We start from the raw sequence: 13,291 nt of genomic DNA on the forward strand, positions 1-13,291 counted from the left end.
CTTGTGCAGGGACTCTTAAAGTCCCCCAAACCCTTCCTTCAACCTCCCTTCAGTCTTCTCTTAGCTGCCTCCAATCCTGCCCTGGGCACCGCCATCCTAGCTGGTGTAGTCCTAGCAGGATAAAATCTTTTAAAAAACAAACAAAAAAAAACTTTAAAAAATTTTTAAAAAGAAATAGAATCACATAGTATGGACCCTTTGGAGACTGATTTTTTTCACTAGGCGCAACACCTTTGAGATTCATTTAGGTTGCTACCTGTATCAATAATTGATTCCTGGTTATTGCTTAATATTTATGGACAGATATACCAGAGTGTAACAATTCTCCTGCCAAAGGATGTCTGGGTTGTTTTTAATATTTTGCTATTATGAATAATGCTATGAACATTCATGTACAGGGTTTAAAATTATTTTTAAGAATTGTAGTAAAATACTGCATAACATAAAATTGACTAAGTCATTTTATTTTTAATTAAAAAAAATTTTTTTTAAGATTGTATTTATTTACTCATGAAAGACACTGAGAGAAGCAGAGACACAGGCAGAGGGAGAAGCTGGCTCCCTGTGGGCAGCCCGAAGCGGGACTTGATCCCAGGAACCCGGGATCATGACCTGAGCCAAAGGCAGACGCTCTACCACTGAGCTTATCCAGGTGCCCCTTTAAGTCATTTTTAAATCTACAGTTCAATGGCACTAAGGACATTCACACTGTTGTGCAATCATTGCCACATCCGCCTCCAGAACTCTCTTCATCTGGCAAAACTGAAACTCCATACACACGAAACTCTAACTCCCCACTCCCACCTCCAGTGCCTGGCGGCCACCATTCCACTTTATGTTCTGTGACTATGACTAGGTACCTCCTATTAGTGGAATCAGACAATATCTCTCCTCTCCTGACTGGCCTATTTCTTTTAGCCAAAGGTCCTCAAATGTCATCCCTGTTGTAGCCGGTGTCAGAACTTCCTGTGAGGGCCAAATACTTCTCCACCGTATGGAGATATCACCCTTTGTTTACCCATCCATCCATCCATCCATCCATCCAGGGACATCTAGGTCGCTTCCACCTTTGACTATTGTGAATAATGCCTATGAACTTGGGCGCACAAACATCAGCTCAAGTCCCTGCTTTCAGCTCTTTGGGGCATAAACCTACAAGTGGAACTGCTGGGTCAAATGAAATTCTATTTTTAATTTTGAGGGGAGGTGCCCTGCTGTCTTCCACATTTATATCTATGCTCACAAGGACAGCAGCTGGGGACAAGACCAGACGTCACCTGTCTGTCACCCAAACTGGCTAGAGCTCAAGCATGAGACACACTGGTGACGAGTAAGAAGAACGGGAACGAGGGCTGGAAACCAGGAAACAGAGGGGACACTGCCCAGGCAGGCCTTAACCAACTGTGTCCTTGGGCAAGTCACTCCATCTTCCCGGACCTCAGCCCTAGGCACTACGACGCAGGCGCCGTGCTAACTCACTGGGTGGTTTCAAACCCCAGAAGACTGACCTCCCTGGAAGAAACGGGAATTCAGTCCGCAGATGGCCTTCAGACTGGAACCTCCTGGGTCTCCAGCTTGTCTGCCTATCCTGCAGATTTTGGGTTTGCCAGCCTCCCTAACTGCAGAGCCAATTCCTTAAAGTAAATCTTTTTATCTTTTTTAAATAACCACATGCTATTGGTTCTGTTTCTCTGGAGAACCAGAATACAGAATTTGGTTGGGTAGAAACACAGGCCTCTGAGCTATTTCAAGCATTTAGGAAACCTACCCTCCCCCATACCCAGTGACTCCTGACAGCTTTACACAGGTTAATTAAAAACTGTTAGAGGTCTTATGTTTTCCACTGCTGTTCACAGTTTTTACTCTGGCCTCGGCTATGTCACTAACTGGCTACGCTGTGGAGGCTTTAGGTTAAAGGCACAGCCTTGGGGGGGTCCCTGGGTGGCTCAGCGGTTGAGCGCCTGCCTTCGGCCTGGGGATCAGTCCCACATGGGGCTCCCTGCATGGAGCCTGCTTCTCCCTCTGCCTGTGTCTCTGTCTCTCTCTCTGTGTTGTCTCTCATGAATAAATAAATAAAATCTTTAAAAAATAAATAAATAAATAAAGGCACAGCCTTTGCAGAGTCCAACTCTGAGTACCGTCCTCTAGCAGCTGTGCGACTTCGAGCAAATGACTTCACCTCTCTGAGTACTCCTCCTCATCCGTAAAATGGGCATGACAACTACCTCGGGAATACAAGCGTCATGAGAGCTTAGAAAATGTACGCAGAGCCATCAGCGGCGGTGCAGCGGGGGCTAAGATGGGCAGCACGTCTTCCAGAAGACGCTGTTTGAAGGAAGGGGAAATGTCGAGGTGCTGGGCCCACATCGGGAGTCCCGTGACACCGCGAATAAACCTCAACGCGTGATTTCCCACCAATCTCCTGCTGGGACCCAGGCAGCGCTCCATCGCACGGCCCCGGCAGCAGGTGACGCCCCGCCCCCGCCGCTCACCTGCCCCGGCCCCGCCTCTTGCTCACCTGCCCCTGCCCTGGCCCCGCCCCTCACTTGCCCCGGCCCCGCCCCATATGCCCCGCCCCGGCCCCGCCCCCTCCGCTCATCTGTCCCGCCCCGGCCCCGCCCCCTCCGCTCATCTGTCCCGCCCCGGCCCCGCCCCCTCCGCTCTCCGGCCCCCGCCCCCCGTCGCCCCGCCCCGCCGCTCACCTGGATCTCCCGACAAGCCGCCGCCGCCCGCCGGCCCTCCGCCTGCTTCTCCTCGATGAGGCCCAGGCCCAACCCGAAGGCCAGAAAGACGGCCCGGCCGCAAGGGCCCGCGCCACCCCGGGCCCGCACCGCGAACTGCCGCTGGAGTCGCGCCGCCAGCCCGGCCACCGACTGGCGGAAGAAGCGGTAGCGGTCGGGGAGCCCGAGCCCCAGCCTGCGCCGCTCCGCGCCGGGTCCCGCGGCCTGGCCCGGGCGTTCTCTCCGCGGCCCCAGCCCGCCGCGGGGCCCGGCCGCTCGGGCCGCCCCCAGCCGCAGGCCGGGCCAGGCTTGGCCGTGAAGCGCAGCAGCAGCGCTCGGCCCAGCTGCAGGCCGCGGCCCAGCGCCTGTCGCACCGCCATGGCGGCCCCGCACCCGGCTACTCCGCGCCAGCCGCCTCCGGCCTCCCGCCTCCCGCCTCCCGCCTCCCGCCTCCCGCCTCCCGCCTCCGGGACGCCCGGCCCCGCAACAAACTTCGGGGCGGGGCCTCTGCGCAGGCGCGGGCGCCGGGGGGCGGGGCCGCGGCGCGGGCGGTTCCCCGGCTGGGCGCGAGGGGGCGCCGTGCGCGCACCTGCGCGGCGGGGAGCGCGCTCGCCCCGGGGCGCTTTGCACCCGGCGGGGAGGGGCCCTGAGTGCTCAGAACGTCGTTTCAGAGGTTTGTCCCGCAGGAGTGACCTTGGGAGCCTGCTTAGTTTAAATTAGCTGGCCTCCGGGTCGGTACCAGCCCTTCTGGGGGCGCCTGGGGGACTCAGTTAAGTGGCTGCCTTTGGCTCAGGTCATGATCTCAGGGCCCTGGGTTGGAGCCCCACATTAGGCTCCCTGCTCAGGGGGGAACCGGCTTCTCCCTCTCCCGTTGCTCCTCCCCCCGTGCTTGTCCTCTCTCTCTCTCAAATAAATAAAATATTAAAAAACAAAAGAAAGAAAGAAAGAAAGAAAGAAAGAAAGAAAGAAAGAAAGAAGAAAGAAAGAAAGAAAGAAAGAGAAGAAAGAAAAAGAAAGAAAGAAAGAAGAAAGAAAGAAGAAAGAAAAGAAAGAAAGAAGAAAGAAAGAAGAAAGAAAGAAAGAAAGAAAGAAAGAAAGAGAAGAAAAGGAAAGAAAGGAAGGAAAGAAAGAAAGAAAAAGAAAAAAGAGCCATTTCTGGTCTGGACATCAAGAGCTATAAATCTTGCTTTACATCCCCTTTGTCTCCAAGCTCTGCTGGCCCCCCAGAATGAAAACCAGGAGGGGAGGCAAACACACCTAGCGCAAGCTCCTTGAAGATGGAAAGACATGGTAACATAGAAATGCAGCTCTCTCCAAACTGCATGTAGGCAAACAATGTTTAAATTCAGACCCCATCATTGGCCCTGTAAATACGGCCCTTATGGGGATGGTCAGTTGGAAGTCTTACATGTGGGGCCGGTGCTCTGCCCCGGTCTCTCAATCCGGACTCCAGCCTGGCTGTCTCCATCGGGCTTCCCCAGCTAATGAGGCTGGATGTTGTAAGTACCTGGTCTCATGTAACTTTGCCTCATTCTCCTTTACTGCTTATCTATGTATACCCTTATCTATGTATACATTGCTTTGCTTTTTCCTTTCCATTTCTGTTTCTACTAGGTTTTTTTTTTTTAAGATTTTATTTATTTATTCATGAGAGACACACAGATTGCGAGAGAGAGGCAGAGACACAGGCAGAGGGAGAAGCAGGCTCCATGCAGGGAGCCCCACGTGGGACTCGATCCGGAGTCCCCAGGATCACACCCCAGGCTTCAGGCGGCTCTAAACCGCTGCGCCACCAGGGCTGCCCTCTACTAGGTTTTTATAATAGCAATAACGTTTTCCTTTCTTGAAACTGAAACTATGACTATCCATGAATTCCTTTTTCAAAACACCCACCTCAGCCCTCATGTAGGCTCCTCTCTACAAGCCCACAGTCCTCTTCCCTTCTTACCACACCCCCCAAGAGAAATCTCACCCAAAGTCCAAGTTTTTCCGATGCCTCAAGACCTGGAGCAACTTGCCCAAAGTCACACTGCGGGTTAGTAGCAGAGCCCTGTACCCAAGCCCACTGTTAGGAATGGCTGTTAAAGGGATTTGTACTGAGTGATTTCTTTTTTTTTTTTCTTTCCTTTTCTTGACTTTAATTTTTTAAATTTTATTTGTTTATTTTAAAGATTTTATTTATTTATTCATGAGACACATGAAGAGGGGCAGAGACATAGGCAGAGGGAGAAGCAGGCTCCCTGAGGAGCCTGATGCAGGACTTGATCCCAGGGTCCTGGGATCACAGCCTAAGCCAAGGGCAGAGGCTCAACCACTGAGCCACCCAGGCTTCCCTTATTTATTTATTTCAGAAAGAGAGAGAGTGAGAAAGCACACAAGGAGGGAAGGGGCAGGGGGAAGGCAGGTTTCCCACTGAGCAGGGAGCCGCCCATGGGGCTCTATCCCAGGATCCTGAGATCATGACCCGAGCTGAAAGTTAATGTTCAACTGACTGAGCCACCTTGACTTTGTTTTTAATGGAAAATTTCAAACATACACAAAAAATAGAATAATATAGTGAACCCCAAATACCCATCACCCAGCTTCAGCAACTACTGACAAATAGCCATTATATTATTCATTTATACCTTCCGACTAACCCTCTCCCCCATTACTTTCAAGGAAATCCCAGGCATTACAGTTAATTTATAAATACTTTAGTATCTATCGCTAAGAGATAAGAATTCTTTAAAAAAAAAAAAACATAAACCGTGATTACCATCTCTAGAAAGAGTAACATTAACTCTGTAATATCATTTACTATCCAGTTGATATTCAGATTTCCCCATCATTGTATTTTGCTTTACAGTTATTCAGATTGGGATCCAAACAAGGTCTACATAATTTATTTGGGTCAGTGAGTTATTGTTGAATAAGAAATACATCCCTCAGGATGTAGATTTTGTGGTACTGTCAGTTTAAAGATCCCTATAATCCCTGGGTGGTGCAGCGGTTTAGCGCCTGCCTTTGGCCCAGGGCGCGATCCTGGAGTCCCGGGATGGAGTCCCGCGTCGGGCTCCCGGCATGGAGCCTGCTTCTCCCTCTGCCTGTGTCTCTGCCTCTCTCTCTCTCTCTCTCTGACTATCATAAATAAATAAAAGTTTAAAAAAAAGTACAGCTACATGCAACAGCATGCATATATTTTATAAATATACTGATCAGTAAGGAAAGCAAACATAAAAAAGGAATAAATATTATGATTCCATCTGCAAAAGTTCAGAGGCAGGTAAAACTAATCTATAGCGTTAAAGGTCAGGAGAGCAGTTGCCCTTAGGGAGGTAGTTACTAGAAATGGACTCAAGGAGGCTTTTGGGGCCTGGTGACATTCTCTTCCTTGACCTGGGTATGTTCATTTGATGAAAATTCATCTAGATGTACCCTCTGGCTTACGCAGTTTTCTGTGTGTCATATCTCAATAAACATTTTACATAAAAATCTTTTTAACATAATGAAAGCTTTTTTGAAAAGTTCTAACTCATTTATGGTCTCAGATTTTTAAAAAATGAACTTATTTTGAACAGTGCATGAAAGTTCGTGAAGTTTATTCAACTGTCTTTGAACGTAGTGGTTTCCAACAGCAGATACATTTTAATAATGAGCTTCTCTGTATCATAAACCAGGAGTTGAACTTTGCTCTGCAGTAGTGCGCAGCGCACAGCTGAGTCAGCCTATTTCTGAACCATATATAGAGGATGAGACTTAGCATTTTTTATGGCCCACTGACATTAGGGAGCATCTTCACTCCCATTCTCCTGATGCTGGTGTGGCAGGAGAGGCAGGACACCAAGAGAGAGCAAGGAAAAGATTTCACATCCCTTTCTTCTGCCTTAAATATGAAGTCAAGGGACATGTAAATGCTGGAAGGAGTCTTCAATCATCTAAGGAGTTCTGGCCACCAGGCTTGCTGGGCCATGGGGTGGACCCCTAGCTAGGAACAGGTAGTCAACTGTTTCAGCAGAGTGTGTGTGTGTGTGTGTGTGTGTGTGTGTGTGTGTGTGTGTGTATGATCTCTTTTATTGGGAGAAACTGCAGGGCCCCGGTGATATCCCATCATATTTATTTGGGAGAGACATACATAGATAAATGGATGAGCTTCTTTCCTATTTATAGGGGCACATAGAAAGCAGATATTGTCTTTAATTTTTTTTGGATAGATCTCAGAGAATTTTAAATTACAATTTTACATGCTCCACTGAAATTGTCCTTTGGAGAAAGCTAAGAAAGAAAAGGTTGGAGAAACTTGACACTCCAATAATCTCAGGCTCATCCATGGAAACCTAGTCAGGGCAAAGATCTCATTTAAAGTTTAAATCTGGGGCAGCCCTGGTGGCTCAGCGGTTTAGTGCCGCCTTCGGCCCAGGGTGTGATCCTGGAGATCCGGGATCGAGTCCCACGTCAGGCTCCCTGCATGGGGCCTGCTTCTCCCTCTGCCTGTGTCTGTGCCTCTCTCTCTCTCTGTGCCTCTCATAAATAAATAAATAAAATATTTTTAAATAAATAAATAAATAAATAAATAAATAAATAAATAAATAAATAAAATTTAAATCTGGGATGCCTGGGTGGCTCAGTAGTTGAGCATCTGCCTTTGGCTCAGGTCGTGATCCTGGGGTCCTGGAATCGGGTCCCGCCTCAGGGAGCCTGCTTCTGTCTCTGCCTCTCTCTGTGTGTCTTTCATGAATAAATAAATTTTTTAAAAAAAAGTTTAAATCTATTCATCTGCTGTGTGTCACTGTCATTAGAGCACTTCTCTTTAATGTTTACTGAGAAGGAACAAGAGGTTCTCTGAGAGATTTAATGTTTTCACTGCAAAGGTTTTCTTTACTCTCCTAGAAATGTAACCTTTTACGTAAGGCTTCTGATGATTACACTTATAAGTGTATTATAAGCTTATAAGAGGTACTCGCTAACGAGATATTTTATTAGTGTTTTTGAGTTAAGGGGGGTATTTGTTATCAGCCGTTGGTTTTGTTCCCCTAAGCTGCAAATAACCTTGCCAACCCTTGATGCTTAACCCACCCACCTGCAGAAACCAATTCTCCAGAATGATGTTAATTAGCCCTCCACTGGAGGCTGTGGCAGTTTCTTGTTCAACAGAGAACTCTCGACTGGTACACTTCTCCTGTTAAAAAAAAAAAAAAATCTAAGTTTCTTCTGACAGGTCTGAACCAAGCATAGCACAAAACTTGATTCTTCCGCAGACCTCTGTATGGAAAGGGCAAGCAAGTGGATTTCTAAATGGGAGAGAGGCTTCTAGCAGAAATTGCGGGGGTTTCATGTTCTCTGTTCTCAGGGCAGAGATAGACCCTCAAGCAGTGGGGCACAGCAGCTGCCTTTCTTAGGGATCACGGCCCTGATTCCACTTGTCCCCGTCTGTCCTCCTGGGAAGGAAAAGTCCCCCTATAGTGGCACCAAGTCTCAGGTCTCAGGTCATCCTCCTGAAACATCTTCCGTGTCTGTAGGGCTATCCCAAGAAGGTGAAGAGTTGGAGGTATGATATATGGTTTTCTGCCGAGATGACTGTTTATGCTGCAGAATTAATGTTCTTCACAAGAGTCTTGTTCATCCCTAGAACATTCATTACGTATCACCTATGTACTAGGCAGGTTTTGCTGTGCTCAACCATGGGAATTTGAGGAGAACAGAGGGAGTCCTTGGAGAGGCCCCAGGACTCTTCGTTGGCACACACCGCTCTACGGGCATCCCTGTCTTCATTATACCCTCTTCCCTCCAGGCAACAAGACTGCGTAGTTTGGGTGAAATATGTAATATTCCTAAGAAGCATCATTTAACCTTCCCCCAAAGGACAATAGGGGGTTTGGGGGGGGGGGGAGAAAGTGATACTGGTGTAAAAATGGAAAAAGACAAGACTTAAAAAAAAAAAAAAAAAAGAACCATTGAGGGATGTTTGACCTTCCCTTGTAGACAGCGTCTGTTGGCAGCATTTCCATGTTCTTTGTCTCCTCCTGGCAGGAGACAAATTTTCCCAGAGCAGCAACATCCTTTATCCACAGACCATTTCAGAAATGCTATCTCTAAATTGCCAGCAGAGGTGGAGGAGTTTTCGCTAAAACTGTTGACAGAGCAAAGCTGCTACGAGATCAAAATCCGGCTCCTTGAAATTCCTGGGCTGCAATTTTTGCAAGTTAGAGCCAGACAGTGGTGGGCAGAGAGATTTCCTTGGGAGGAAGGGTGTCTGCTTCGCCAAGGTGGAGGAAAACATGGTGGTGGTGGATTAGGGAGAGGGTGTGCAGCTGAGAAATTCAGACAATCTGTGGCTCAAGCCGTCCCATAAATTTGCTGCCCTGCAGTGATTCCTCAAAGTAGAAACATGGCCATATCACCTGCTATTAGAGTCCTTGACAGGCTCTTTGCCCTGCCCTTTGCCCCCTAAGGCCAAAGATCCTTAGCCTGGCACAGCAAGGCCTTCACTACTTGGCCCTGGCATCTTTCTTGCTGCCCCCTTTTCTTGTTGCCTTTTATGATCCAACAATACTGGGTTACTTGCCGTCATCCCAAGCATCATGTTGGTTCCTCTGTCGTGATTGACCTCTTTGAAAGAATCCCCCTTCATACTTAAGATCATCTAGTTCGTGGGATGCCTGGGTGGCTCAGCGGTTGAGCCTCTGCCTTTGGCTCAGGGCGTGATCCCAGAGTCCTGGGATTGAGTCCCACATCGGGCTCCCTGCATGGAGCCTGCTTCTCCCTTGGACTGTATCTCTGCCTCTCTCTTTGTATCTCTCATGAGTAAATAAATAAACTCTTTAAAAAAAAAAAAAAGATCATCTAGTCTGGGAAGACTTCTTTGACCTTTTCTAGACTGGGCTGGATGCTTGCTCTCTGTCTCCTCCTCTACAGTTAGTTCTGTTAGGACATGGATTGTGATTTTGAAACCTTAGGTCCCCAGCACCCAGCATGGGGCCTGCTGGATCTCTAGCCCTTGCCTGAGAGCCATCTGGGAACACAAGCCCTCTGTGGGCAGCCTCGCTCCCAAGGGGGAGGAGAAGGAGAAGGGGCTGGGCTATCCTTCTAAATTCCCTAAATTCCGAGTTACAAGACTCACTCCTCCCATAAATTACAAGACTCTTTCCCCTCCTGGGAAGAAGGGTAGGGGTGGGGAGGAGCCTAAAGGTTCAGAATGTCAAATAGTTCACCCTCTCCCCTAGCAGGACCAACTATTGCAATTGCTCTATAGCATTTATGCCACATGATTGCTAACTGAATTTCTTTTCTATGACTTGTCTATAGTCTCTTTGTGTTTTTTTTTTTAATTAAAAAGTCTTTAATTTTATTTGTTTATTTATTTGAGAGAGATAGTGAGAGCGCAAGCAGGGGGGGTGGCAGAGGGAGAAGAAGCAGGCTCCCCACCGAGGAAGGAGCCCAACCCAGGACCCCAAGATTACAACCTGAGCCGAAGGCAGATGCTCAACTGACTGAGCCATCCAGGCACCCCTTAAAGTCTTTTAAATAAAAGTAATATGAATATATGGTTCAAGAAAACACTACTGGTACATATGGATGGCCTCATCATGAAAAACAATAATATTCTGTTCCAGTTCCCTATAAGCCCAGAGGTAATGATAGTTCACTCCTTTGGGATTTCTCCTAGTTTCCTTCAACTCTCTAGTATCTCCCGATTTGGAAGACTGAGCTATTTAAAGCACAAAGCTGACCAAATCACACCCCTTGCCTGAAACTGATGGCTGCCCTTCACAATTAGGTCAACCCCTTTCCTGGGCCAGGCCTGCTTCCTCTGACCCTCCAGCCATTCTTGTTTTTGTTTTTTTTTTTCTTTTCTTTCTCCTCATGCTACTTCTATTTCTACATCTTTAGAGTGACCGGGCCTTTGTGTAGTCCCCTCCCCTCGACTGTGGACTAGACTTTAGTGGCCTAAGGAATAGAATTTGGCAGAAATCATTGGATATTGGCTTCATGGTTGGGTTACAAAAAGACTCTGGCTTCTGTCTTGCTCACTCTTTCCTGCTCTCTTGCTTGTTTCTTCTGGGGAAAGCCAGCTGCTGTGTTGTAAGCTGCCCTGTGGAGAAGCCCATGAAGCAAGGAGTAGTAACAGCAACAGCGCACTGGAACTGGATCCTGCCAACACCATGTGAGTGTGCTTTGAAGTGGATGGTTTCCCGGTCAAGCCCTCAAGTAAGACCACAGCCCCAGCTGACATCTTTTTTTTTTTTTTTTTTTTTATTCATAGAGACAGAGAGAGAGAGAGAGAGAGGCAGAGGGAGAAGCAGGCATCATACAGAGAGCCTGACGTGGGACTTGATCCAGCGTCTCCAGGATCACGCCCTGGGCTGCAGACGGCGCTAAACCACTGAGCCACGGGGGCTGCCCCCCAGATGACATCTTAACTGCAGGCTTATAGGAGACCTTAAGCCAGATAATCCAGCTCTGCCCAGAGTCCTGGCCTGCAGAAACTGTGAAATAATAAATCTTTGTTTTCCTAAGCTACATTTTGGCATAATTTGTTACACAGCAATAGATAGGTAATGTAGTCACTATGCCATATTTTTTCCTGCTCAGTCATTGAGTTTTTAATCCCCTTTCCTTACATCCCCCCTACTCTACCCCTCAAAAACAATGTTAACAGATTGGATGTTCCTTCCGTGCTTCTTTCTGTGCTCCTAGCCATGCACAAAATATTAAGTGTGTGCGAGAGAACTACCAGGCCATTCCATTTTTTAAATTAAAGATTTTATTTATTTCTTCATGAGAGACACACAGAGACACAGGCAGAGGGAGAAGCAGGCTCACTGCAGGGAGCCTGATGGGGGACTCGATCCCAGGATCCCAGGATCCCGGGATCACGATCTGAGCCAAAGGCAGATGCTCAACCACTGAGGTACCCAGGTGCCCCTCCATTATTTATTCTTGAATAGCACTTTCTAGCTTTGTTTCTAACATAGGCACCCAAAGTACCCCTAGTGCCTGTCAATTATAGCTGTGCTTTCCTCCCTGCTGAAAGGAAATCCTAAAGAATCTTGTATTTTACATAAGCAATTAGCAGCAGCTGGCAAAAGCAGCAGAAATAAATCCATGCTTCTATTTTTTTCCATGGGAATCTGGGACTCTGCTTTACAGTCCTAAAAAACACAGACAGCTCTGAATAACCGAGCATGTGCTGCTCTGAAATTATAGGTCCTCACAACAGGGGACAAGTAATTAAAAGTCCTTTTATTTTAAACAAACATCCCAGCCTCTCTCTAACCAAATGGGTGACAGCGTTCAAATAATTCTGGAATCCTTGAGGATTAAGTTCCCCAGTCTGTTTCCGCCAAGTATAGGAACCCTGGGCTTAGCGCTTCAGGCAGTCCTCGTTCTTTGCTCCTCCCCAGGTTCTGTTCCCATTATTGTCGCTGCCTTCCCCTCCTCAGGCAAGCTCCACTCCTGCTGCTCCCAGATCGCTGTCTTCCCCCTTGGTGACACTTGGGTCATGAAGTACTATAATCTTTAGATCTCATTTTCCCACTGATAGGCTGAGAGCTCCATGCAGGTAGGATTTTATCTGTTTTATTCACTGCCGCATCCCCAGGACCTGGCTCCAGCCCTAGAACATAGTGGGCATCTGATCAATGATTGTTAAAGGAATGGATAGATCAGCTTGTTGGTAAAAATCAAATCCATCCTCAAAGGACCGACATTTGTCACCTTTAATAAAAGTAATGGCTGATTTTATCAGACGAGCTTATTGAGGGCCCACCACGGGACTCATGATTTCATTCATCTGCACAACAATTCCATGGGGTGGACGCTATCATTTTGTCTTATAGAGGAGGAAATTGAGTCTCAGAGCAATGGAACAACTTGCCCAAAGCCACACAGTTTGGAGGCTGTCCAGCTCCAAAGTGGAAACCCATTGTGCTCTCCCTTTTCTTTTTCTTATTAAATTTTTAAAACCATTTTGGAAATTTAAAAAATTCAGATGTGTACAGAGAAAACAAATGACAAATCGAGATTCCCATCGACCAGAATTTTAACAGATGTTAACGTCTTGGTGTATTTTCTTCCAACTTTGTCTTTTTTTCCTTCTTCATCTCGCTTTGCTGAGAATATTCAGAAGACTGTGCTGAAGACCCCAATGACCCTTTCGAAAGAAAGGCAGAGTTGACTTTTGTGCCGTGCAGCAATGCTGGGATCACCTTCCTGCCTCCGAAGACGGCGGCAGGTAGGTCTGGGTGTGTGGTGGCAAAGCCAGACAGCAACACCTGCATGCACTTCGGACCTGAGTAGAAAGGACTCACAGGGAAGGGGTGACTTACCTGTCCACTTCCTGTGTCCCCAGCAACCTTCCTCTTTCCTCGGAAATCTATGCTCTATTCTTACCCCAGCCAGTGAGGCTGGTTCCAAGGCCAGCTTCCAGGGAGGACACCCAGAGCCATCAGCCCCCTCTAGAGGGCCAGCCTGTCTCCTTTCCTTACTCAGTCCTCCCCTTCCTCATTCTGTGTGTGTGTGTGTGTGTGAGAGAGAGAGAGAGAGAGAGAGAAAGAGAGAGACTCTGAGAGACAGAGGCATGAAGACAATGT

General features: G+C 47.7%; 1 protein-coding gene and 1 long non-coding RNA gene across 3 annotated transcripts in view; one reads left to right on the forward strand and one right to left on the reverse strand.

Moving 5' to 3' along the window:
• The window catches only part of PINK1 (PTEN induced kinase 1), an 18,044-nt gene extending 14,929 nt beyond the window's left edge, over window positions 1–3,115 (reverse strand). The window contains 2 exon segments of the mRNA XM_025447866.3: window positions 2,703–2,960; window positions 2,963–3,115. Coding sequence (XP_025303651.1) covers window positions 2,703–2,960; window positions 2,963–3,100 — 396 coding nt within the window. The 5' untranslated portion in view covers window positions 3,101–3,115.
• Window positions 2,793–11,219, forward strand: LOC112660318 (uncharacterized). Of its 2 annotated transcripts, XR_003136843.3 has the most exons (3): window positions 2,793–2,888; window positions 10,768–10,863; window positions 10,963–11,219. It is a non-coding gene; the product is annotated as an uncharacterized LOC112660318 (long non-coding RNA). The 2 variants fall into 2 exon arrangements; XR_007408702.1 differs by lacking the exon at window positions 2,793–2,888 and having other exon boundaries at window positions 3,400–10,863.
• The last annotated feature ends 2,072 nt before the right edge of the window (window positions 11,220–13,291 follow it).

The sequence above is a fragment of the Canis lupus genome, chromosome 2, assembly GCF_003254725.2.
Source record: "Canis lupus dingo isolate Sandy chromosome 2, ASM325472v2, whole genome shotgun sequence".
In the NCBI taxonomy this organism is placed as follows: Eukaryota; Metazoa; Chordata; class Mammalia; order Carnivora; family Canidae; genus Canis; species Canis lupus.